Source organism: Notolepis coatsorum (genome assembly GCF_963971535.1).
Source record: "Notolepis coatsorum genome assembly, chromosome: 19".
NCBI classification, from domain to species: domain Eukaryota; kingdom Metazoa; phylum Chordata; class Actinopteri; order Aulopiformes; family Paralepididae; genus Notolepis; species Notolepis coatsorum.
The window spans coordinates 47128057-47155917 of NC_140183.1; the positions used below are offsets into that span (position 1 = coordinate 47128057).

Below are 27861 nucleotides of genomic sequence, written 5' to 3' on the forward strand. Positions count from 1 at the left end.
ACGATGACGAGCGCTCCTGCTCTCTGGTCCCAGATCGGCGCTGCTACTCTGGGAAGCTTTGTGAATAAGGACCAGTATCACTGTGTGGTGGATGCACCTGTTGGCAGGTCGGTGTGGAGGTAAAGATGCCATGTGCCACGGAGCATCACCTCACCAGCCCTTGATGGGTCAGAGTGGGTTCTCTCGGATCTAAAAACAACAAAGAGGTCTGACGCGTTGACGTGACCATTTAGACCCCGTCACCACCCCTTTCCACCATGTAGTCCGTACCCCCCCCCCCCCCCCTGCCCTCTGGCGCAGTGAACCCATGAAAAAAGGAAAAGGAAAACAAGGATGTTCACTCCATCAATCCAAAATAAACTAATATGCTCAGTTCCGTCTAGTGTAAAGCAAGTAGACGCGTTGGATGGAAAGGCCTGAGATCAACGCCCTACGCCTTATCCATATTTGTTGGGGGGGGGGGGCGACGGAGAACAGCGCGGCCCATTGTGGCCAAGGGTAGTGTGGGGTGCATATTTATGAATGGCTGAGCCTCAGGGCGAAGCGTTGGAACAATGCTGCTACACTGAGAGGCTGATTTCCATATGGGAGGGGTGGTGGTGCTGGTGGTGGTGCTGGTGCTGGTGGTGGTGGGGGCAGTTTATTCTCCACCGTTGGGGCATGGTACAGAGAGTGGCGAGAGGTCTTGTTGGCAGCGGACTGGCGTGACGCTTTGCGTGTTGTGCATGTGCGTGTCGGGGACGGGCTTCTGGCACTACTGATACAGGAGCTCCTGAACAGTCAGAGGTGCATCACACTCACCTACCTACACAGGTGAGTAGGAATACTATACGACGGGTCCATGGCTTTATAAGATGATGTTGTCAGTCCATATGCTGGGTTTCTTTGGCTGGATGGACACCGCTTAAGTTGTTCACTCAAGGCTTTGGTTTTTCTGGAAGATAAGTATGTTGGTTGTGTTATTGCTGTTGTTGATGGTGGTTTAAAATTGTGATTTCATTTTAGGATTCCAGGGCCACTGTGAATGTGTGCTTGTTTGTGTCATTGTTTATGGTAGAGTGGATGATGAAGTGAGGGAATGAGTGATTGTATGGGTGAGTTCACAAGCATGATTGAATAAGGTAATGAGTAAGCATGTACGTGTGTTTGTGTGTGTGTGTGTGAGCATACGTGCATGAGTGATAGCGTGTGTGTGTATTGCTTTGTGTGAGCAGGGGCTGCTAAAAAGCCATACCAATAATTAGTGGACAGATGTCCTTGCCTGTGCCACATAGGGCTGAGCAGCTTTAATTGCCAGAGTGGATCACCACAACCAAACAGAGATCTGATGCCATATAGAATGGCTTAGATGGGCAAATAAACATTGCGTGTCCACCAATAGAAAGGCGAATTACATGTGATGATGTTTGTCAATTTAAAACAACGCTTTGCATGTCAAGAAAGTTGATAGACAAGTTAGCTAACATTATCAATAGCTTTTGATCCTATAATGCAACGTTAGCTACCTGACAAATTACACGTTTAAATGGAAAAACGTCATAATGTGTAATTCATGGAACAATTGTAACGGGATCAAAAGATTATTTGTCTCTCGCCATTGGGGGTGACAGTGGCTCAGGAGGTAGAGCGGTCGTCTGGTAATCGGAAGGTTCCCAGGCAGCGTGTCGAAGTGTCCTTGAGCAAGACACTTAACCCCTAATTGCTCCCGATGAGCAGGTTGGCACCTTGCATGGTTGCCTCCACTGTCGGTGTATGAATGTGTGAGTGAATGGGTGAATGTGAGGCATAAAGTGCTTTGGATAAAGCGCTATATAAAATGCACCATTTTACCGCTGACTACCGTGCATTCCCCCCCCCCCCTTTGGGGGACAGCGGAAGGGGAGGGGCTGCCTCTCTATACGAATTAGGATCAATAGGAGTGTTGAGTACTTCATGAAGTGGATTGGTTGATACAAGTACAGTTAGGAGTACCTAGTTCTCAATTTACAGTTGTTCATTTTGACTGGCCTATGATTGAATACTTACAATTGTGTGTCAATTGTCCTTCATTGACCTTCAACAATTTCCACATTGCTAATTTCCCTCCCGATACTATAGATAGATATTGAACTAAGGGGTACTTTAAAGGTTTATTTTTTGGCGTTTTATCGCTTTAACGCTACTGGGCAGTCCAGTAGAGAGAGACAGAGGAGTAATGGGAGACAGAGTGGGGGGAAGACATTCGGCAAATAACGACGGGTTCGGGAGTCGAACCCGGGTCGGCCGTGTCGCGGCTGAGCGCGCTATGTGGTTCGCCACTGGGGCGCCCCTGAACTAAGGGGTACTTTAGAGTGATTTTATTAATTGCATAAGATGATTGTAGTTTGAACAAAATAGCTGTTATGTTTCTTTAATGAGACTGTTAGTAGCTCTCATTCTGTGGTTGAACCTATGCCTATTAAGAGATCTAAGTTGTATTGACCTCGTCCTTTTTGTTGGGATGTAAAAGGAGAAGTCTAGAGATGCACAAGAAGGACTGAGTGTTGGGAACGTGTTTTCAGATGGTCAGTATCTTGGCCTTGTGTCCGCTTGGCGGAGTGGGTGACTTGCGTGGTTTGTCGCCCCCTACTGTTCGGGGCGGAAGCGAGAGTGCTCTAATGAGAGAGGGGGCCCGCGGCTCGCCATCTGCCCACTGTGCCAGGGACTCACTGAGCTGGTCCAGAGACACAGGGGTTGCCAGGCAGAGAATACACACAGGCGCATAAGCAAACATATATTATGCACACGCATGGATGCACCCTGGCCCGGCACGCGTACACACTGTTGTGCTCGTGCAAACAAACACAGATGCACAGTTACACACACATACATACATACACAGACAGACTTTAACACACACTCTCACCACAACACACACACATAGACATGCCTAGAGATCTGATATGTACACATATTAAATCTTATTAGGGTCAATATCTTGAATTCCTTCTTCTTGTTCTCTCCATCTATATCATAAACCATCTTCCTGTAAAACCATTGCAGTCTGCTCCTCGTATACTTTGACCTCTTAAAATGCTTGCCTATATTATGCCACATTCTGCCAGTGTTCTCTGTGGTATCTGGGACTGAATATTGGCACTTCTGTGTGCATGTGTGTGTGTGTGTGTGTGTGCACAGTATGTCGGCCCTCTCGCAGTCTCGGTGGGACATGTGTAGGAGGGAGAGCGGGTGTGTTTTAAGACCATCTGCTCCTGCGAGTATTTTAGTGGGGGCCCGAGCTTGTGGACCGGCGCGCGTCACGGGCAAACGGCAAAGCGCAAGCTGTGAGCGGGCCTGTTCCGGAAAAATTCCTCCAGTTTCTCAGTCTGACAATGGGCAGTGTTCTGCGGACAGGCTTCCCTTTATTCCCCCCCCGAGAGACTGGCAAGCTCTCATACATGCATTGTATATCATATTAACAATACAAATGTTCTTGGCACAGTCGGGAGTTTGTTGGGAGACGTTTGGGTTGCGTTTGTCATTTCAATAATTTAAAACGAGTCATATAAAGGTGTCACAGCCTTGTTGTTTCGGCTCTTGTTGATTGTCCAGATAGTAAACTGTGACCCATGGAATGTGAGCGCATTTAATGGATGGGAGCAAGAATAAAGGTGTGGGCGTTGACTTTACTGTCTTTACTGTGTGGCAGCATTGTATTTGTATTAGTTGAAGGGTCTGAAGACCATGACGACAAGTCAATCAGGTATGTGTGTGTTTCTCTCTCTCAAGAGTACATGCACTCATACAGTGAGTTTCACACACACACACACACACACACACACACACACACACACACACACACACACACACACACACACACACACACACACACACACACACACACACCATGGGCCTAGGGACACTCGGCTTTGTCCCTGTAGAACACTAGGATGGGCTAGTGGCTGGGGGGGGGGGGGGGGGGGGGTAGGAGAATGTCACATAGCACCCTACAGTAAGAAGTGTGTTGGTTGGCATGCCTTGTGCTGCATGTGTGTGTGTATGTGGGGGAGAGGCTATGGCATGCTTTTGTACATGGCTCCAGACTGTCAATGAAGCATTCTTCCTGCCAACCCCCTCGTCATTATTCACTTTTCTTTTTTATAGCTATTCTCAAGAGTCCCCTTTGGTTATGTCTGAGGGATTCCCTGGAGAACTGCCATGGTTCGGTTGATGCCATCACTTGGCCAGCAGCCTAATGTGGCATAATGGCACTGGAGACAGTGACTCACCCCTACATGTTATAATGAGGAAAAGAAAAGAAAAAAAAACAGTTCCACTTGGACAGACAACATTTCTTTGTTACGTTGATGTAAAGTAGGAGGACCTTTGTACAGTGCAGTCGGATCCAACCGGCGGCGTATGTAGTATGTACACCCACAGACATGCCTTGGCTAGGAAAACATTTGATTTGTATGATCTGAAAGATCAACAGGGATGCCTGAAACCATCTCTTACGCTCACTCGTAAGATTAGAATCCAATGGTGATGTAACAATGGCAATACTTTCAGAAATATAACTCTGCAAAAAGAAAATGACAAGAACGGACACATTAAATAGTTAATTCTATAACACACACCAATTTGTGAAACATGTATCATTGGTAGATTTTTTGGAGCTTGCAGTTTGGACTTAAAGGCCTACAGGAGTATTTTGATATCAATATATCGTTGTAAATTCAATGGCCATACTGTACCTTGGCAGGATTACTGCAGAAACATGATGAGACCGATGAGAATGAAATACAACTGACTTGGAAATTCTGTTTTAATGCCCCAGCTTGTTGGAATGATCTTCAACTCACACTAAAAATCAATACTTAATACTATGGGCACATGAATCATGAAACATGATTACAAATATCCATGCTTCAGTTTGTAACTGTTTTAAATTTCTTTCTTTATAAAAAATTAAATAAAGATTTCACCTGCGTTTTTGTCTAATTTGTCTAATTATCTAAAATGATTTTCTTTTCCTTTATCTTTATTTTGTGTTTTTCTTACCCTGTAATCTAGACAGCGTTGCGAATGAGGGAAACCTAATGTCTTCTGGGGGGGGAAAATAAAGGCTTGAAATTAAATTAATCCTCTATCTTGATATCATGTGTGACCGGGTCAGATTCACAGGAGATTTGCTGAAGGCATTACAGTGCAAAGGAAGCTTTCTGTAGCAACAACAAAAATAACTCCATGTTCAGTTCTGTTCACCCTCTCTCAGCATCAAAACAAATCCCATGCCGGGGGGGCAGGAAAACCAGAAGTGACAGGGTAAATCTTATCATGATAATGAAGCTAGGCCCTTTTCGCAGCAGTAATTTTGTCATGTCATCGCAGGGTAAAGGCAGGTGGAATCAATAACAATGATGGTTCTATTCCGTTTAAGTGTGCTGGAGCCAGGGCTGTGGCACTGTGACACTGACTCAGCGTATCACTCCGCATGAGGTCCAAGCAGGAGACATTAGCTAACGTTAACTTAGCATCCTTTTTGTTTGACCTGAGATAATGGCTGAATGATGAATGAATGAATGAAAACTTTATTTAACAGATTGCAGAATGGGTACAATACAGTACGGCTCAATACACACAATTGTTAAGGGGATCCAGACCAGAGAAAGACGTTTGTCTTGTTTACATCAGGGTCCCCCATTTTCAATTCATAGTGAAGAGCCATGCGGGCCCGTGGCCCCCGAGACACGCCGTCCAGGGCAGCAAACAGGGGACAGAGGAGGAGGAATGCACAGAGTGGGCCTAGGAACAGGGCCAGAAATGTCTCAATGCATATTCAGAACTGCCCACGACACATATTCACATATACCCCAGCTCACACACAGTCTCTCTCTCTCTCTCTGTCTCCTTCTCGATCTAAAATGTTCTCCCTGTGTCCAATCCTCCCCATTAGAACCTGACATCCAGGATTCCTTTGGACTGTGGAGAGTGGGGGAGCCAACTCGCCCTCAAGCCGAGCAGCAGAGCGAAACCAGAATCGAGAGGGAACTGGAGCCTGGTGCTGGTATGAGCAGTGTTGGGGAGGCTACTCTGAAAGCATACTTTTTCAAGCTACCAATTAATTCACACTGGAAGAAGTTGAGCTACAACAAAGCTACCCTCTGGAGAAATACGTTTCCTTAGAGTTTGAATATGGCCACCAGTGTGGCAACAAGGACATTGAATCCTTGTATTGTGTTAATTGCAGCTCCATGAAATTATGACATTTTTCATGAAATTATGAAAAATAGCAATACCTTGCTATTGAGCTGTAATTAACACAGCACAAGGATTCAATCACTGGTGGCCATATTCAAACTCATTTACTCTCAATAACTGTTAAACTAAATCAATGTTTGCAAAACTGTTTAGAGTTTTTGGATGTGTGTGAGATTATGAGCAAAACTAATCAGCATTGTTTTTGGCGAAGCGGCCATTTAAGGTGTAAAATGAAGCGACTCTGTTCCCTAGAGTTGTATGACACAGGGGCAAGCTCTCAAAGTTCTTGTTCCTTTATTTGATGGATAAATAAATCATTTGTAGTTTAAGTAGTTACCTGCAAAAATAAAAGTAATTAGCAACTACAATAACTTAAGCAAATTTTAACAACTAGCAAGCTACTGCAAAGTGTAGTTAAACTACTACTTTGTTGTGAAGCTACTCCCCAACACTGGGTATGAGTCAAGTGTGTGTGTGTGTGTGTGTGTGTGTGTGTGTGTGTGTGTGTGTGTGTGTGTGTGTGTGTGTGTGTGTGTGTGTGTGTGTGTGTGTGTGTGTGTGTGTGTGTGTGTGTGTGTGTGTGTGTGTGTGTGTGTGTGTGTGTGTGTGTGTGTGTCTAGGGGGGGGGGTATGCGTGTGTGTGCGTGCATATGTGTATGTATGTGCACATGCGTGTGCCCACTCTGTGCTGGTCATTTGTCTGCCCCAGTCAATGGTGCTGTTGTTGTAGTTGGTGGTGGTGTCAGTGGTCCTTCCTGGCTTCTTGGCACTGTTCTCCTTTGCTGTTAGTGCTGTGTGGCCTCTCAGCCTGGACGCACTGCCCAGCTCTTGGCCTCTCAGCCTGGACACACTGCCCAGCTCTTGGCCTCTCAGCCTGGACGCACTGCCCAGCGCCTGGCCTCTCAGCCTGGACGCACTGCCCAGCTCTTGACCTCTCAGCCTGGACACACTGCCCAGCGCCTGGCCTCTCAGCCTGGATGCACTGCCCAGCTCTCAGCCTCTCAGCCTGGACGCACTGCCCAGCTCACAGCCTGGACACACTGCCCAGCGCCTGGCCTCTCAGCCTGGATGCACTGCCCAGCTCTCAGCCTCTCAGCCTGGACGCACTGCCCAGCTCTCAGCCTGGACACACTGCCCAGCTCTCAGCCTGGACACACTGCCCAGGCCAGAGGGAGAGAGAGTAAAGACAGTGAAACATGGTAAAATGTCTCTTACATTTTAACCAAGGAGACGTTACATTTAGTAAATGTGTGATTATTTGAGAATCGCGATCGTCTTAGTCCAAAGGAACCAACCCACTTTCGTGATGACATACCCCATGAAACAAACAGGCTTTGTCCTTGTTCTCCGTGTATCAACAGGGCTTATATATCGCTCACTACTGTCTGGGATGTTGTGATGTGTTAATCACACAGTTCTGGAACACAGTCCACTGGCAGGCCTGCCATCTGCACCCCACCGTCTGCTCCGGCAGGCGTCCTGAAGCCTTTCACTGCCACTGCTAGCGTGCAGCTACTGTAGGACACAAAGGGGGAGACACACTAACTGGTAGATGGAGTTGAAAAACAACCAGTTGGCTAATTATGACGTGAAGGTGATGACATGATGTGAAGGGATGGTGTCTGGCCTAGAGTGTCATGGTGAAGAGAGGAGAACTAACAGAGGCTGTCTGTCATTATGTCATGACTGCCATAATGAGCGATTCTTACTGAGTGGTGCGCAAGCAGGTGCTGTTGAGTGAGTGAGTGAGTGAGTGAGTGAGTGAGTGAGTGAGTGAGTGAGTGAGTGAGTGAGTGAGTGAGTGAGTGAGTGAGTGAGTGAGTGAGTGAGTGAGTGAGTGTGTGTGTGTGTGTGTGTGTGTGTGTGTGTGTGTGTGTGTGTGTGTGTGTGTGTGTGTGTGTGTGTGCATGTGTGTATGTATGTTTGTATAGGCACGTGTGTGTGTGAGTGAAGGGCCTATGCATTGCTGACCAGACTGATGTCATCGCCTGAGGATGCTGATGTCACTTGTTTTTTTCTTCTCCCTTTGCAGAGTAAAGGGTGACGGCTGTCAAACTGTCTGGATGTGATTGAGCACCCGCTAGTGGAGCTGCTGCCAATCTGTCCTATAGATCTTGCCTATTCCTCCCAATCAGCATTTCAAGGTGGAATCAAGGTGGAATTTTTTTATTTATACCTACAATAAAGTGTTGAGGAATTTGTCTTGGTGTCACTGGTGCAGCAATCGTAGCCTACTTACTGACACACATGTACAAGGACTGTAGAATCTCACAGGAGAGTGGGAGACATACGGTAGACAGTTAGACGCACATCACTCTACATATAACATTCAATGCTATGTTTTAGCAGCATGGAACACAGTGTGGTTGCAGGAGAAATATGAACTACAGTTCATGAACACAGAATCATGAACCTGTGCTGCTATGTTCTATTTCACTCTTGGAAAACCCGATCCCAGAACGTCAACGTGCTAAAATTGTCCTAGCAGACTCAGCAGAGTGATTTTGATGAAAGAGTTTACTAACACAGTGTTTCCCTCTACCGTCGCTCCGCAGTGGAGGGTGACTATAGCACACAATGACAAAATTAGATATCCACAAAACATTATGGTTCAATTGTCCTTAAAAGGCACAGAATAAGTATTCTTATAGGAAAATATTATTCCTGCACTATAGAACCTAAACGAAACAAAACACAGAATACCCCCCCCCCCCCTCCCCAACCACCACTGCTACAAAATAATTACGAAGGAAATGCTGTAATGTCATTGTGTCCAAAACTGTAAATGAAAGCGTGCCTCATCATACAGTACATGTATGGTATTATATGTAATTGTAAACTGAACGTACATTATCTGTTGCAGAGGTCTATGGTACAGCGCTAACCAGGGACCATGTGGTGTTTGGAGCTGCTTTTGCCACTGTTGCTAATCATCAAAGGTAACGGGTTCATATCCTATTCTATTCTCTCCTCACTGTCCTCTTGATGGCGACAGCAGGGACCACCGCTGACTGACACCGTCTGTCTGATCAATATTCGACCGAAAGGCACAGCCTACACTTGCAGCGGCACAATACACATTTTTAAAGGAAAATTAAAAACGTACCTATACAGTCTAGCTTACAAATAGTTATGGCTTGGAAAAACCTGATGGATCCATGAGGCTAGGATAAACCTTGTGGACCCAACTTTTTAGATGAAGGAACGTGTACATACGCACACAATACACGACCACTGATGGATCCGTAAGGCTTGGAAAAGTCTTGTGGACCCAACTCTTTAGATGAGGGAACGGGTACATACGCACACAAGACGCGGCCACTGATGGGTCCATGGGACTTGGTAAAGCACTATGGACCCAAACTCTGGCCACTGACCACATGAGGGAACGGGTACATACGCACACAATACACGGCCACTGATGGATCCATGGGACTTGGTAAAGCACTATGGACCCAACTATGACCACTGATAAAAACGTAACTACACTAGCGTTATAAGAGCTAAACATTGCTACCTACCATACAAGTGCATTGGTTTAGTGCACTTCCGGTTGCTACTGAGCGGACATGTTTGTGCGGACCTGTTCTCCCAAACTGGTAAGCAAATGACTGTTTTTACGTTATTTTCATTTTTACGTTACTATTATTATTATTATTATTTTTTAAACATTGATCTTAACTGATCACTGTGACTTTATTGCTTTTATCGTTATATATGCCTATATTTGTGTACAGCACTTTGAGCTACATGACATGTATGAAAGGTGCTTTATAAATACTTACTTACTTACTTACAACAGATTTGCCTGTTCAAACTAGGTATACTAGCGTGCTGTTCCAGTGCCACAGGATGTGCTGCCTTCATTTTGGCTCAACCTTGTTCCTCTCGCTGACTCAGACAGAGGTGCTACTGATCACATGGTAGACATATGCTTCCTCCATGGGACCCTCTACCCATACCCCCCGTGGAAACATCTCTTGGACAACCTCCACTATTCTCCCTCCCTCTGTGCTCCCTCCCTGTCATTGATTTCACTGGCCATCATTTGATTAGTGCCTTGCCTTGCAGTTTAAACCTAAGATTAAGTCAACTCTTTTAAGTGATTTTGTTGTTTTTTGGGGGAGAAAGCTAATAGTGGTTCACTGTTATGCAATGCTCTTTACGGTCCGCTTTGGTCCAGCGACATGTCTAACTGGATGCTTGTCTCTTCTCTCAGATGTCAGGTCCCAGTGGAACGTATGGGTACCTCGGGACATCTCGGCCATGACTAACTCCTGCGTGGTCATCCCCTGCACCTTCATGTATCCATCTGGTGTCAGGCCGTACCGAGGCATCCACGGGATCTGGTACTTCGGCCAGCCCTACCCGCAGCTCTTCCCTCCCGTGGTCTTCAAGTCGCGCACAGAAATCGTGCACGAGAGCTACAAGGGCCGTACCAAACTGTTGGGTGACCTGCATCAGAGGAACTGCACTTTGCTCATCAACAACATTGGCACAGAGCACTCAGGAAGATACTACTTCCGCGCTGATTTAGGGGGCGCCAACATTTATACCTACCAAGACTTTTCTGAGCTCAAAGTTCTGGGTGAGTCCACTGGAGGGGAGGGCTCGTTCTCCTATGTAGAGAGTTGGACGATGTCCCAATGTCAAACATCTCTGCCCAAGAGGAAGAAAACGAACCGGTGTTACATAATAATATTATTTTCCTGTAACATATTGAATAAATAATATAATATTTTTTATTATTATACCTTTTAGTCTCTTTTATAAATAAGAACCGAAAATGAGTTTAAAAAAGTTAAATAACTATTCCACACTGATTTAGGGGGTGCTAACATTTATACCTACCAAGACTTCTCTGAGCTCAAAGTTCTGGGTAAAATTAAGTAAACTAACTGGTGCTACCTATACTCATATTATTTTCCTGTAACATATTGAATAAATAATATTATATTATATTATCGTTCCCCCCATAATTCTTTTGTCTCTTTTATAAATCGGAACCGATTTTTGTTTTAAATAATTAAATTTCAGCAGCCTTGTATGATTTCCTTTTCTGATAACTACATCACTGGATAACTCATAGATTTACAGACAAGTAGTTTGTTATTTATGATACTCTGTATACACCCAATTCAAAGTTATAGCCGCAGTTTCTTTCAAACTAATTTGGTTGCGGATGTTTGGATTTGGTACAGATTTTGGCTCTCTTGGGCAGAGCTGTTTAGCAGGCTGTGATGTACAGTACAGACGTGGAGACAGCTCTGCATAGGAGTGGGGAGGTCTGAGAGGCCGTTGTTTTTCAGCAGTCAAATTTACTTTCATGACAAAGAGAGAACTACAACTAAACTTTTTTTTTTAAAGATACATTTTTTATCCCGAAGGATCTCCCTCACGTTTATAGCAGAGATACATTGTCCTTCAATAAAAACGGTTCTTTCTCTGTCATGCCCCTCCGTTTATTTAATGTGCAGAAGAATACTTCTTATGGCTGAAATTGACATGCAACAAAGTTGCTTGCATGCAATAAAGTACAATAGTTAACAGTCATATCTTGCAATTTTTATCATCCTTTGAAGTAATGCAATATTATCGTCTTCCCACCGCCATCCAGTACAACCCACCATCGACGTTCCTGAGGAGATCGTTAGTGATGAGAGTCTGGAGTTGACCTGCTACGCTCCGGACAACTGCCCAGATATGACCCCGGAAATCCAGTGGATGTACACTGACTACCTGCCCGACCCGGAGTTCACCAGCGACTACGTGGAGGAGAGCAACACGGCGGTGATGTCCAACACGCTCACCTTCACGCCCAGGCCCATGCACAACGGACAGCTGCTGGGCTGCAGGGTGTACTACCCCAACACCACCCTAGCCTACGAGAGGCTCATCTCACTGGACGTCAAATGTACGTGATGAGCGCCTCACATTAAAGAGGAATTCTACCACAGTTTTGGGGTGTAATTCTGCAAATGTAGAAATGTTCCTACATATTGCCAATATCTTTTGTTTTGAGCTCTCAAAACGTGATCAAATTGCATCAAATTGTAATGCCGCATTGAGTCGAATGAAAATCATACGGACAGTCATGTTCCTGTGCCTATGTTAAATGCAGTGTTAGCAAAGCTACTCTGAGAGCATAGTTGTACAAGCTACCAATTACTTCCCACTGGAAAGATATAGTGTGGTTAACTAAAGCTACAAAAGAAAAAATATCAAATCCACATGAAAGGTTATATATATAATGACTATACCACTCAATTGAATTTGAATTGAATTTATTGCAAAGTAATTAACAACTACAATCTCTATGCAAGCTACTGAAACATGTAGTTAAACTATTAGCTGAATTACATACAGTGAAACTACTCGCCAACAACATGGTTTTCGAAATAATTCTACATGTTGGAAATCAACACTGTCTTCTTTCTACCATCTCAAGCAAATCAATTTGATGGTGTCATCGCACTGCATTTGCACTTTTTTATTGATTTGAGAGCTCATTACTTAAAACTCAGAAAACAGAAAACAGATCCAAGAATCAGGTCAAATCCAAGAAAAACGTCAACTACTGACCACATTTACACAGCGGCTATTTTGTTTTAAATTCATGCTCAGGTCGGGATTTCTTTCCACCCTGTTCCCACCTTGAATAGAATAGAATAGAATAGAAATACTTTAATCATCCCGAGGGAAATTTGGCACTACAAATCGCTCACAGTAAACATTTAGGTAGACAGAACAAAGTCACAAATAAGAATAACAAAAGAAATTGCCTAAGAGTAAAGAATAAAATAGGCCTAAGAATACGATAATAATAATAAAGTACAGTCCGGGATTCACATTTCGTATGTTATATATATACATTCTAGTATAAAATATACAGTAAAAATATACAGAAGTCTAGAGTAAGTGTACAGTAAGTGTAATATTGAACAATGTTGTTTTAAAAGTAAAAGTCCAGGAAGATGGTAACTGTCACCCTGTGCTCAGTGATGCAGTGAGGCACAGTGATGAATTGTAAAGTCTGATGGCTGTCGGAATGAATGACTTCCTGTGCCGTTCAGTGCTACATCTTGAGAGTGTTAGTCTAGCATTGAACATGCTCCTCCTGTCAACCAACTAAGTCTGTGTATAGTGGGTGGGAGGGGTTGTCCCTGATGGCATGGAGCTTAGCAAGGCTCCTCCTCTCCACCACCACCGCTAGAGAGTCCAGCTCTACCGCTACCACGTTACTGGCCTTCCTGACCAGCTTATCCAGCCTGTTTGCGTCCCCCGCTCTCAGTCCGCTGCCCCAGCAGGTCACAGCGTGCAAGAAGGCGCCCGCCACCACCGACTCATAGAACATCCTCAACATCCTTGTACAGACATTGAAGGATCTCAGCCTTCTGAGGAAGTAGAGTCGGCTCTGGCCCTTGTAGAGTGCCTCTGCATGTTTTGACCTGTTCAGTTTGTTGTCGATGTGCACACCGAGGTATTTGTAATCCTCAACCATGTCCACATCGACTCCCCTGATGGAAATGGGGGTCACAGGTGCACTCCTCCTCCTTCCCAGATCTACAACCAGTTCCCTGGTCTTCGCCACATTTAGCTGCAGGTGGTTTCTATCGCACCATGTGACGAAGTCCACTACCAGTGCCCGGTATTCTCTCTCATCACCGTCCTTAATACATCCCACTATCGCAGAGTCATCAGAGAACTTCCTGAAGGTGGCAGGACTCTGACCGATAGTGGAAGTCGTTGGTGTTGTAGACGGTGAAGAGGAAGGGAGAGAGGACTGTCCCCTGCGGGGCCCCGGTGTTGCTGACCAGTCTGTCTGACACACAGCTCCGTAGGCACACACTGTACTGTGGTCTGCCCATCAGATAGTCAACAACCCAGGAAACCAGGGGGGCCTCTACCTGCATCGCCTCCAACTTCTCACCCAGCAGCCTATGGGCCGTATGGTATCAAAAGCACTGGAGAAGAAAAAAAAAAAAAAACAGGACTCTCACAGTGGTCAATTATTAATTAATCAATCAATCAATATGGTAAATTGCAGAATTACAACCTACAAGTACATTTCTGTGGACCTCACATCTGACCACCAGGCTCCTCTACATGCGACCTCTAGGGATCCAAGTGTTTACTACTTCCTCTTTCTGACAGCACAGCGCTGTGTGGAAAGCTAAATAGAAACCGGCCGATGACACACTGGAACTCCTCAAGCCAATGAAGATGTAGCATGGGCAGGATGACGTTTGTGAACACGATTAGAGGAGTACCACAAGCAACAACAATAAGGTCACATTGTTGGTTATGGTTCAGAGGTCACCTAGCAAATCCCAGCTAAAAACAGAGCGGAGAGGGTCTTCTGTTGCGATAGCCATTTATAGCTGACAAGATGCATTTGTTTACTGCTGTTTTTACAGACTCACACATCTTGTGTAGAAGAAATACTGCTCTAACAACAGGAGAGAGGGTTCATGTTCAGACTCCTGTGTAAACAGATAGGTGCCACGCTCTCATCATTATTCTTCATATTACCCACACATCCATTCAGGAATTTTAAACCATATATAATGTTGTACTGTAATACAACCATGGCTTGACGTTAACTTTTTGGCTCACTAGCCACTGTGGCTAGTGGTTTTCCAAAGTCACTAGCCACTCAGCATTTTCACTAGCCAAAAATCCCCGCACTCGCGCCCCCACCCAAAAAGTAATAAATATAGGTCATTTCTTCTTCACTAACCCCTGCTGGGGACAGTATCATTGTAATCATACTGCTACACGCCAACTGTACAACTGTGCTTCTGACTGTTGACTCCATTGTTTACTACTGCCTGCGACCAGTGACTCCAGTTGGGGCAACGGCTGACTGGGACAAGATGGAGGGTGTAGATGTGGAAGAGTTGTGTTGAACCTAGAAATGACATTGTTGCTCCAAACGCCGTAAACATTATCATTGACACACCTATGCCTTGGCTGTGTTGAACCTAGCAATTATATTATTGCTCCAAACGCCGTGAACATTATCATTGACACACCTATGCAGGGCTTGACGTAAACTTTTTGGCTCACTAGCCACTGTGGCTAGTGGTTTTCCAAAGTCACTAGCCACTCAGCATTTTCACTAGCCCTGGGCAGGTGGGCAGGTGTCAACGTCAAGCTCTGAATACAACTAAATATGACAAAACAAAAGACCTGAATTGCATGTGGGCATCTTCTCTAGTAGTGGTGAATCTAGGACTGAGAGCACGCCACAGTGTTACACAATGTAACACTGTAACAGCATCATCATGGGGCCGTGTTGGCCTAAAGGTTAGAGAAGCGGCTTGTGTTCGGAAGGTCGCGTGTTCGATCCCCCCCGGACCAGCAGGAAGAAATCTGGGCAGGGTAGTGAAAGAATAACGCTCTCGCTTCCCCCCGCTGAAGTGCCCTTGAGCAAGGGACTTAACCCTCAACTGCTCAGCTGTTCAGTGGCGAACAGTGTCAGACTGTGGTTGTACTGGGCAGCTCCCAGATGTGAATGTATGTAACTGTGGATGTGAAGCAGGGCTGAGGAAGAGCATCCATGCTCAGTGAACCTACCCTGAGTAAGTAAAGGTAAAAAAGGATACAATAATAATTTAAAGGGGACAAACTTAGAATGTCAATTACACACACCATACATCTCCCCCACTATTCCCTCCCGCAGATGCCCCTCGCTCAGTGTGGGTGAACGTCTCCGCGGAGGTGATGGAGGGAACCTCAGTAACACTGCACTGCGAGGTGGACAGCAACCCTCCCCCCAGGATCTCCTGGATGTTCGGGGACCAGGAGCTGCTGTGGGACACGGCCAGCAACGCCTCCCTCTCCCTGGACGACCTGACGCCTGCCCAGGAGGGCATCTACACCTGCGTCGGGGACAACGGCTACGGTTTCATGAACACTTCCATGTACCTGGCTATCAAGTGTAAGTCTCCAGAAATGAGCATCGGGAGGTATGTTTGGGGTCATGTTGGGTAGGACTTTGATCCGATGATCTTGTTCGTGTCTCATTTACCTTTTCTGAACTTGGACCAATCGCCTTCCCAAACCTCTGTCTCCCTGTTACTTTCCCCTAATCAGCGGTGTAGTGAGGAATTCTGGGCCTTGTACACATGATGTGTCTCTGGGTCCCCCTCCCCTCCCATGCCTCCTAAGCTTAGCTTTAGCAGAGGGCTATCTAATTTTGAGACACGATTAATGCAAACTTCATGTAACTTAATTTTTTTTAACAGCTTAGGGACCTCTGTAGTCAGTTACCCTATTCCCCCCTCTTGCTACGCCCCTGCCCCTAATATCTCAACCGTGTTTCTCTATCTACCAACCTCTCTCTGTTCTCTTTCTCTCTCTCTGCAGACCCTCCTCGTGAGCCCATGGTAAATGACTCCATGACGGTCCAGGACGGCTCCACGTTGTCCCTGCACTGTAGCACACAGGGCAGCCCTGCCCCCACCCTGACCTGGCTGAAGGACGGGGAGCTGGTGGGCACCATCACAGCCGATGAGCTGTCGGTGCTGGAGATCATAGAGATCACCCCGCATGGAGAAGGGCAGTACCGCTGCCTGGCAGAGAATGAGCATGGCCGAGCCAGCAGCTCCCTCAACATCACTGTAGAGTGTGAGTGGTTCACACATTACCGCACAAATTATAAAGACAGGGAGGGGAATTTAAAGGGGCTTAGTGCAAAGGAACTAGGTTCAAGGAACTAGGCCTCAAGGTTCATAAAATGCCCCTGGATTTGTGATATTTCTGCCCCCAGACATCCAGGGTAGAAAATAGAAAAGAATGCAGGCAGTCGGATTGTATACAGGATATCCAACATTAATGTGAGACTGTCTCTTTATTATATACATTATAAACAAGGTTTTGTTTTATTTGCCCAATAAATGTACAAAAATGCTTTTCATATGGACACAAAAAGCCCCCTACAGAAAAACCTAATGTCTTATTCTGAACAGGACAAAAATATATCAAGTAATTCTGGCTAATACCAGTCAAGAACAAAATGTGCAATATGCTGCAATTGTCCTATTTCCCCATGACATTACCACTAGAATGTTACTACTGATGTATGTTAGCAGCTACAAAACAGAACGCATATTGCAGTTGTGTGAGTAAATGTTGATGGTGGAAAATTGGCCGGGTTTCAGTTGTCCTGACTGTGGTGGGGAGTTCGTTCCACCATTGTGGAGCGAGGACTGAGAATAGACTGCTTCGCTTTGATGACCCCCCCAGGAGCTCGGATAGGAGTGGGTCTGAGGCGGCCAGAAGATGCATGGAGAGCATAGGGGTCTTGAGGGTGTGTAGTTAGCCCATTGACCAGAGGTAGGAGGGAGCTGTTCCCTTCGCTGCATGGTAGGCCAGGTCAAGGACCTTGAAGCGGATTTGTGCGTCAATGAGAAGCCAGCGCAACTCTCTAAGAAGTGGGGTACTTTTGGTAGATTGGAGATCAGGCGGGACGCTGCATTCTGTATGAGTGCCTTGGTGGCCGTGGCCTGTAACCAGCTAGCAGTGCACTGCTGTAGTCGAGGCCAGACATGACAGGGGCGGATCCTTCTGATGTTGCTCAGGAAGAATGTGCTGGTTGTTGAGGCGATGTGAGCAGAGAAGTTCAGCCGGTCATCAAGGACTACACTTAGGTTCTTGGCAATTGGGGACGGAGCCACAGCTACATTCTCCATTGACTATCTTTAGAATCCTTGTGATGTTCTGTTTATATAGTAATGTCACCGAGAAAACTATAAAAGAAGGAAGGGTCATCACGTCAGAATACCAGTGTTCTATGTTCTGCTTGATGTCAGACTTTGGTGCCAATTCTATTGAAGCCTGTATTCAAATTCTAAATATACAAGCTATCTGAGGAAATATACATCAAGCAATATATCAAACGTTAGATAGTTAACAATGCAACAAGTTGCAGATGATTCTGACACGCACGGTTATAGCCTGTTTAAATGGTGATCCCATTCAACTCAATGTTGGCCAAACTGAAATGTTCCACACTTGGCACCAATGTGCGTTCACGCGCTACACAGTGACGTGATGAACTTTCCTTCTTTTATAGTTTCCTTGAAGGTGATAGGGAAAGCCTGAATCATATAGCCTATTATTCTCTACGACACCGCTATACTGTTTTGTACCGCACTGTAACAAACTGTATCAGGCTAAGCCACGCTATGATATCCCAGGCTTTTCATTGTGCCGTCTGCCTCACCAGATGGCCCTGTCTTCCTGGAAGAGTCCAAGTGTACGGTGGTGAGGGAGGGCGTCCAGTGCGTTTGCATGGCGACTGGGAACCCCGAGCCCACCATCGAGTTCTACCTCCCCGACGTGAACATCACCATCAACGACACGGACGGCCGATACAACTACTACACGCACACGGACGGACACACCTCCACAGGCATGATCAAGCTGAGGGAGAAGGGCGAGCGCATGGGCAACGGCGCTGTCAACGTCCACTGCACCATTAGCAACACGTACGGCACAGAGAGCGTTCATCTGGAACTGCAGCAAGAGAGTGAGTGACACGCTGCATCACATGCAACATCCAAGTGTTTTTACTGAAGCACTGTGCTTAACCCTTTCACTGCCACACTACAGACGGTTAACCCTTTCACTGCCACACTACAGACGGTTTGCATTAAAAACATGGGGAAAATGTATGAAGATGAAGATAATGTTGTTTAAAGTTTGAAGCCTGCCAACTTTAAGAAGATGTCATCTGAGGCAATATAACTGAACCACATGCCACTCTAACATAACCTTTAGAGGTCAATGCTCCCAAGTACTGGAATACACAAATATGTACTTTTGATACTTAAGTATGTTCGATATCAAATAATTATCTTCTTTGACTTAAAGTAATAATCGCAAAGATTTTCATTTAAATAAATGTCTGTTAGTTACTATCTATGCCTCAATCACCATTGAGATGACACACTTGAGCCTATCGCCCAGTGATGAAAGCCCTTGCATTTACAGTATTACTAACTGGGAAAATAAGAGTAAATACTTAAACAAACAAAACAACAATTTTCAGTGTCTTTGTCTCCGACATGGAAGCTATTAATTACATCTCACTCAAAGACATAGGCGGCCTTAAGGTTCAAGGGGCCCATTTCAAGATCAAATATGGGGCCCTTATCTTATATTAACCCTGTGTGGGGTGCAATCAAATGGAGAGAGCCTGCGCACACACAAGAGACATTTTCTGCTTACTATCCAAACCTAAAATCTTACAGCATAATCAAATAGCAAATTCTAAAGTTTCTGAAGATATGATGCATTATATATAACTCATCCGGAATCACACAATGAAAATATAATATTTTAGGCAAATTTACACATATGATGGGAAGCTACTGTAACCACTGTGCACTTGGTTTATGTCAGGAACAAGGTTTCTTCTACAAGGTGAAAGCTGTCGGTAAACATCTTTCTGTGTTGGTGATTCAAGCGTTTCCACCGTGCATCAGTTATCCACATTGGCACTGGCCACATTGGTTCATCAATACAGGGTGTGTCAATCCGGGGCCCTGCTAGCGAGTGGGGCTCATTTCAGTTGAAACTGGTGAAGCATAGCCAAGGCCACCTATGCTCAAAGAGTAAAAACACACAGGGAACAATACACCTTTAACATTTTTATTTCATAAAACAGTTTAACAGTTAAAGTTAATTCGAGTGCCGTTGAGCTTCTTCCTTTCTCTCTCCTCCCCATCTCTCCTCCTGTACTCCCCCTCTCCTCTCATTCTCTCCTCCTGTCCTCTCCTCCCCTTCTATCCTCCTATACTCCCCTACTCTCCTCCTATACTCCCCTACTCTCCTCCTGTACTCCCCTTCTCTCCTCCTATACTCCCCTACTCTCCTCCTGTACTCCCCTTCTCTCCTCCTATACTCCCCTTCTCTCCTACTGTACTCCCCTTCTCTCCTCCTGTCCACTCCTTCTCTCCTCCTGTCCACTCCTTCTCTCCTCCTGTCCTCTCCTTCTCTCCTCCTGTCCTCTCCTTCTCTCCTCCTGTCCTTTACTCTCCTTCTCTCATCCTGTCCTCTCCTCCTGTCCTCTCCTTCTCTCCCTCTCTTTCTCTCCCTCCCCCTCCCTTTCTTCAGAATAGAGCAACAAAACTCAACAAATCTATCAGAGTGGTGGTCTATGCTGTGCTTCTGAACATGGGCTGGATCAGTGGGATATTTTAATGGCAACAAGAGAGCATTCAAGTTATTTGTTGTTGTGTCACCATCATTTCTCTCAATATCATTATCTGCATTCTCTCTTTCCTCCACTTCTTCACCGTTTCTCTCCATACAATCATCTGCATTTTCTCCTTCCTCCACTTCTTCACCATTTCCCTTGTGAATATCTCCATCTTCATTGTCTGTACTGTCTTTATCTAAGGTGGAGCAAATAATATTAGTTTTATAATAGTAATATAATTGTACTGTATATAATATTTGTACTGTAGCCTACAATGTTGTATTATAAAATAATATGTCATATAGCACTACCACTAGCCTTCTTGCCTTGATTGGAATAAAAACGGTCTATGGTTGGTCAATTTAAATGTTTAAGACACATTTTTCTGTCCAAAATAAGCATTATTGACCATGTTAGCACCAGATTCTCAGTTATAATCCAAACTATGGCTCTGTGAGACAAGCAGCTTGTACATGTAGTAGTGAGGACTTACAAATACATAGGCTACCTGTATCCTTATTATCTCCTCCCTTACTATTATTGCTTTGGACCCAATTCTTCAAAGAGAAGCTGCCTCTCGCAGCATTTCTCAGATGCTTTTTAACATTCTTCCGATTTCTCTCTCTCCTTGGCATTCTGTAATCATAGAATATAGGCCAATGCTAAACCCACTTTTAAGTTTACTACCACTCTTAAATTAACCTTAAAAAGCAATCCACACTGAACTTTAAAGTGCTATGGGTATATTTTGTGCAAACTATCCTAAAGTAATGTGTACACTTTATTTCTAAATTGAGAACACAGGTTAGCATTATAGCATATAATCAGCTAAGCAAGGTACCTGTTTAGTTAGCTAGCTACAGTAGTAATAAAGCTATAGCCTACAATAGCCTAGGCTAAAACATACTGCCATCAATAAAAACACTTGCAGTGTAGGCCTACATACATTAGTATTTAGTAATGCATAATTGGTAAAACAAACTCAATCTTTGCAACTTCAAAGAAAGCTTGCTTTATTACCTACCACCTCACACAGCAGTAGGATGCAGGGTTACAGCCATCTGGCATCTGAACATTCAAGAGTGGGTGTGTCTAAAACGTAACCCTCCAGTCACCCTTGTCGCAATTCTCTGCAAATAGCCTTTGTTTCATGTGTGTTTGTGGATAGCGTTGGCTATATTTTATGTATATGCCAGGAAAGTATCTCAGTATCACATCTTTGACTCACGTTACAATAATCCATATATATTTATTTTTTTCAAAAATCACTATTAAGCGTGTGGCATAAAAGTGTCACGCCATCCACTATGGCTGGGCAATTAATCGAAATAAAATCGCGATCTCGATTCATAGACCTATGCAATCTCATTTCTAAATTATGAAGATATTTTTTATTAAAAAAGATTAAAAAAAGTTAAGTTAACTTTTTTAAATGATGACGATTCTGACTTGAGTTATTTTGTATGTTACAATAGACTTTTAAGTTTAAGTCAAGCACTTTCATATATGTTCTGTTTAAGTTTAAGTCAAGCACTTTGATATGTTATGTTGTCTGTTTAAGAAAGAGTGCAATCAATTATTTTATTGAAAAAATAAGAATCGTGTGAGAGAATCGTGATCTCAATTCTTAGAGAGAAAAATCGTGATTCACATTTGAGCAAGAATCGCCCAGCCCTACAGTACCATCCACCCTAGTTGCAGAAATGAACAGGTTAATGCATGTGTGCGTGCGTGTGTGTGTGTGTCTGGCTTTGACCCCAGCCTGGCTGACTATTCTGCCCAGAGACCCAGATGCAGGTGCAGATGCAAGTTTCAAGTTTGTTTATTTGCTTATGCACCTGAAGTGAAACAAAAAACCCCACACTAAGCACTCCCTGGGCTATGCTCTAGGCAGGGGTCAGCAACCTTTACTATCAAAAGAGCCACCCCCCCCCCCCCCCCCCTCCCACAAACTAAAATTCATCTGGAGCCGCAAAACCAATTTACCCTTAAAATGAAGATAACAGTGTATAACGTTTTATATATAGTTATCCCCAAGCATACCCCATATTTAGCATAAATGTTCACGTTTAACCATTAGAGGAGCACCAATAGGGCACGTCCTCCAATTTCTTTCACTCAAAAGGGCACTTTTGCGTGATATTATTTAACCGTGGGGCACATGGTCAAGTTTAGACCATTGGAAGAGCACCAATAGGGCACACCTTCTAATTTTTCGCCACTCAAAAGGGCACTTTAGCGCGCATTTTTCAACCGTGGGGGCACCAATAGGGCACATCCTCTAATTTCTTTCACTCAAAAGGGCACTTAAGTGCGTGTTTTTCAACCGTGGGGGCACCAATAGGGCACATCGTCTAATTTCTTTCACTCAAAAGGGCACTTTAGCGTGCGTTTTTCAACCGTGGGGGAACCAATGGGGCACATCCTCTAATTTCTTTCACTCAAAAGGGCACTTAAGCGCGCGTTTTTTGACCGTGGGGGCACCAATAGGGCACATCCTCTAATTTCGTTCACTCAAAAGGGCACTTAAACGAGCGTTTTTCAACCGTGGGGGCACCAATAGGGCACATCCTCTAATTTCTTTCACTCAAAAGGGCACTTAAGCGCGTGTTTTTCGACCGTGGGGGCACCAATAGGGCACATCCTCTAATTTCTTTCACTCAAAAGGGCACTTTAGCGCGCGTTTTTCAACCGTGGGGGCACCAATAGGGCACATCCTCTAATTTCTTTCACTCAAAAGGGCACTTAAGCACGCGTTTTTCGACCGTGGGGGCACCAATAGGGCACATCCTCTAATTTCTTTCACTCAAAAGGGCACTTAAGCGCGTGTTTTTCGACCGTGGTCGCCCCCCCCCCTGAGTCCGCCAGTGGTTATAAGTAGTTTAGTGCTTCGTCTGTTAGTCTATCATGTGTTTGTGATAACTACAACTGCGAAAGAAATGTAGGCCTATGCCAGAATACAGTACAGTTAATTTCTGTATAAATAAAGTATATTGAAATAAAAGCCTTTTCCCGGTCTCTGTTACTATGGCCACACACACAAAGGAAAGATCGATGCCTACATATCATCAAACTTCAAAAACTCCAAATCCAAGGAAAAATAAAATGAAAACATCCGTCAGCCATAGAACAAGGAAAAGAAGAGTGAGCAAGTGCCGCTAATCGCCTATAGGTGCCGCCAAAGAGAACAAAACGGAGATCTCTGAGATTGTTATTACTTCAAGTAAAGTCACAGATATTGCATCACAACACACTTCAGCTTTGTATTGCACTTTGTTTACATTTCTTGTTCTGGTCTGATGCGTTGGTTGGGATTGAGTGGGGATAGGGGAAGGGTTGCTTTTCCCAGCCTCAGGTTCTGCCAAGAGAGATCTGGAGAAATTCACCATATAATAAGTTACTAAATTCCAACTCAGACCAAAACCAAAACAAAACAACTCACAGACCAAAACAAAAAACTGTAAGCAAAGTACAATAGCTATGCTTAGATGTTGCTGTTTGGTGGAAGATTTGACCTTTTAAGAATAGTAACTGTGTACTTCTTTCACCATTCTTTCACATTCCTTTTCCTTTTCAGAAAAGTACATGATGGCAGTTATAGTCGGCACCATCGGAGGAGTGGCAGTGATCGCCTTCATCATCGCGGCGGTGAGATACGTGGGCCACAACAATAAGAAGTGAGTATTGTGTTCCTCCAATAGAGGGGGCAACGCAAGGTGTGGGACAGGTAGTCCTTTCTGCTCTAGACTTTCTTTGAATTCAAGGAAACACTTAAGCCTAGTCATCCATTCTGAAACACACTGTGTACACATGAGTTGAGTGTTGCATCGATGGACGTGAAGAATCGAGAGTCACGACTCCAGAGAGACTTCAGTTTATTTGCCGTCACAAGTCCCTATTTGAAATCCTTGGAGATCCACATGCCTTGTGGAGTGGGTCAGCGAGCTGGACTAACCATACACTGCTTTGTATCCTTGATCCTGCTATGCTATACAACCCAGGCAGCCCTCTTAACCAAGGTGCTTCATTTTAGCTCCAAGGCACATTTGGACCAAAACTAAACCCATGAAATAACCACGTCGACCATAGCCACAGTTGGCCTCGAGCATAACCTCATAGCGCTTGTTGTTTTGAAATGGATGCCCAGGCTTGGAGTGTCGCCGTTCATTAGTGGCAGTGAGACAGAGTCTTGATTATGTGACTCCGTCCCCCAGAGAGAGTGGCAACCCTGGGCAGGACCTGGTCTCTAAACTGGAGAACCCAGCTTTGTACTACAGCGCAGTCAAGAAGGAGAAACAAAATCTGAGGAAGAAAGTGGTGAGACACGTTGATGTCAATGATTATGATTACTATGATGGAGGATGGCTTGGACCAGTCTCGGATTGTTACAAATGATATATCATCTTATGTTAAGTGCAGTCCATCTGAGTTAATATGTCTTTTTTTGGCCATACTATTGGGGCTAGTTTTATGTTATGAAACCCCATGTGACTTCTGAAAGTGAGAAAATCATAGTTCTCTTTAATCCTACAACCAATCTCTCCCACTACCAATCAAGTAGCTTTAACCATTACCTTTCAAAACACTGTTTTCTCGCTTTCATCGCTTCTCTGCATTTTTCTGTCTCTGTTTCTCTTCCCTAACTCTCGCACAGCTTAAGACAGAGCTGTTGGGCTCAAAGTTTAACTCCATTCTAGAGGAGACCACGGTAAGGTTCCTAAGACACAACTCCCCCTTAAAAGTGCAAGTCTCAATGATAAGACAGCATCCCTCTACATATCGGCTTCTTTGATCTGTATTTGCCTTACATTTTTCCAAAACTGCTGCTGCATGGCTGCGTTAGTGCTAACCGGAGATGCTAAACTAACAGGAAACCTCACTGTTCTTGTAAGAGCCTACAATATATGGAACGATAACCACTAATGTCATCTATGGTATCATCCGTTCCAATCGCCTCTAAAAAGGTAACGGGGACAGACGCTGTGGTGTCTCAGAACTCGTCGGTTCATCCAGTCTTTCTCTCTGTCTCCGCAGGGAGAAGACGGGGACTATCAACCCGTGGGCACTCTGGCAGAGCTGGAGAGGCAAGAGCTGAACTACGCCGCTCTGGAGTTCATCGGGGTCAGGCCCAGGGATGGGGCCTCAGGGAGAGGGGATGATGGCAGCGACTATACTGAAATCAAAGCCAAATGAATCGCGATCCTTCCCTGACCCATCGGCTATGCGAGACGCAGTGGCAGACACGCCCCCTGCACCCACCTTCACATCCTTCGCCCCCATAAACTGTCTGATCCAACCTTCCCCTCGGATATGATCTCATCTCTCCGGTTCCATGATGTAAGCCCCTCAGTGCAACGACGAAGCCAACTCCCCTTCCATCACCGGACACTCGGTCACAACCTTGTCGTCTCGAACAACCGATACTTTCTGGGTTGGAGCACGACCCCAGTGGACAATGTAATAAAACGTTTCTTTGAATTTTCCTTATCAGTCGACCAACTCTTGTGGTACCCGGCCTCAACAGTCCTCTAACGGATGCAGCATTAGCTACCGCATCCGTTGCTCGCTCTTATCTCCGCCTTGATTGTTGATCGTTGTTGTTGGTGTTGTTGTTGCCATCAGGCAGGCGATATCAGGGGTTCCCTTGTGCTGCACCATCCTCACTATTTACTCTCCGTCCGCCTGTTGTAATAGTCACTGTGTCTGCTGCCAGTCGAAGCGTCAGGGAATGGGGTCGACTGCGTCTTTTGTTTTCCTGTCTCTGGGGCTCTGGGCTGAGAGGAAAGGGGTTCGCCTCTCCTCTCAACCCAGTGGTTATTTATATCCCAAGAAGATGGTTGTTAAAAGGTGAGGGCCTGGTATGCACTCCGCTGAAGCCACCCGTCTCTGCCTTGTTTAGTTTCCACTTAATTCTCTTTTTGGCGTGTGTGCTGTGACCCGGTAGCCTCTGATGATAAATGAGTTTGGGAATTTGTCACCGTCATTTTTGTATGATTATAAATGAAGAGGTTTGGTATTACTTCAAGTGATGTACTGTCTGGAACACAGAACTTCAGTGCCTGTTCAAGAAAATGGCTGTTTGGAAGAATGTTAACAGTTCATTTTCCAACATTTTCCAGTAGAGCATAGAATGTGTTGTGATTTAGGGAGTTACACCACAAGCAATACAGAATGTTTTCATTACCCTCACCCTCTTTTTTCTACTCTGTGTTTGACACTCTCCCAAAAACAGTTTATAGGAAATACTGAATTAGACCACGACATACACCAGTGAAGTACTTGCGCAACTGGCCAAAGTGTATCTTGTTGAGACAATGTGTGTGCGTGAGCGTGTGTGTGTATTCAAACAGTGCTGAAAGGTCAGAGGACACTGATCACTGGGATCTTAAGGGTGTTGGAGTATCACTTTCCCTGAGACTGCTTCTCAAACTGTTTGTGAAGTGTGACGTTGATGCTTATTTTTACGGGGTTGCATCAGATGTTTGAGTGACACGCAGTAACGCTGACTGGCCAGTTGGTTGTGCTGTTCAAACATACTTGATTGACTTGTGTGATGTAATATCAAAGCTCACTAATGGTCTAACTAGATAATGAATACCTTTGGTTAATAATATATTAATAAGATGTACGTGGATGGGTAAAGGGATGCCAGTATGTAAATACCCTGCATGACTTTTTTTTCTAGCAGGCATAGGCCTATAGGTACAGTAAGTGATCTGTGGTAAAAACTCAGTTGCAATGGTCCATGCCAATACATTGTACACAACCTCTGTGATCGCTGCCTTAATATTAGCTTTGATTATGTTATAGCCGGTCATAGTAGCTGATGTTAGAAAATATCAATACGATCTAAATAGCGTGCATCATGCCAACCCAGACCTTGGACTCTTTGTTTGCAAGAGTTCACAAGTGTCAACCAGCTACTATGACTGCATATGCCATCTTTTGTATTAGCTAATAGTTAAGACACTGTTTTGTCAACTGGAGGATTCAAGATATGTTACCCCGCATTCTGACAATATGGCCAGTCAATAACAACTTATTTATTTGAATGCCTCACAGGGGTTTTTGTAAACCAGGGTGCACAATGGACAAGTAGCAATTTTGTCTTATCTAATCATTTGCCACTTAATGTGTTGTAAAGCAAATTTGTACGTTCTATACTTTGTGGTGATCATAATTATTATTATTATGAAGATTTCCTTTTTTTCTATATCATTGACACAATAATTCCGATCAGGATTTTGCGATCTCTCTGCAGAATTAGCACTGTTATTACTTAATGACAACAAGATTTACTTGGTGATGTCGTTTACTCGCTCTTTTATTTTGAAAGTTGAAGTCCTCATGCATAAAGCAAATCCACCTGTCTTCAATTCCATGCAAAGATAAATAAAGTGGGTGGAAAAAAGAAGGAAAATGATTCATTGAAA

At 44.6% G+C, this 27861-nt stretch overlaps 1 protein-coding gene across 3 annotated transcripts; it reads left to right on the top strand.

Annotated features, from left to right (window-relative positions):
* Positions 1-688: 688 nt before the first annotated feature.
* mag (myelin associated glycoprotein) lies at positions 689-27799 on the top strand. 3 transcript variants are annotated; one of them, XM_084336050.1, is made up of 13 exons: positions 689-813; positions 5915-6025; positions 8252-8374; positions 9083-9158; positions 10439-10807; positions 11837-12133; positions 15905-16162; positions 16591-16851; positions 18452-18754; positions 24006-24105; positions 24643-24745; positions 25083-25136; positions 25463-27799. In XM_084336050.1, the coding sequence occupies exons 4-13, from the start codon at positions 9113-9115 to the stop codon at positions 25619-25621; spliced, it is 1950 nt and encodes a 649-aa protein (XP_084192176.1). In that variant the 5' UTR covers positions 689-813; positions 5915-6025; positions 8252-8374; positions 9083-9112; the 3' UTR covers positions 25622-27799. The 3 variants fall into 3 exon arrangements, with proteins under 3 accessions (XP_084192176.1, XP_084192177.1, XP_084192178.1); XM_084336051.1 differs by lacking the exon at positions 25083-25136; XM_084336052.1 differs by lacking the exons at positions 24643-24745; positions 25083-25136.
* The last annotated feature ends 62 nt before the right edge of the window (positions 27800-27861 follow it).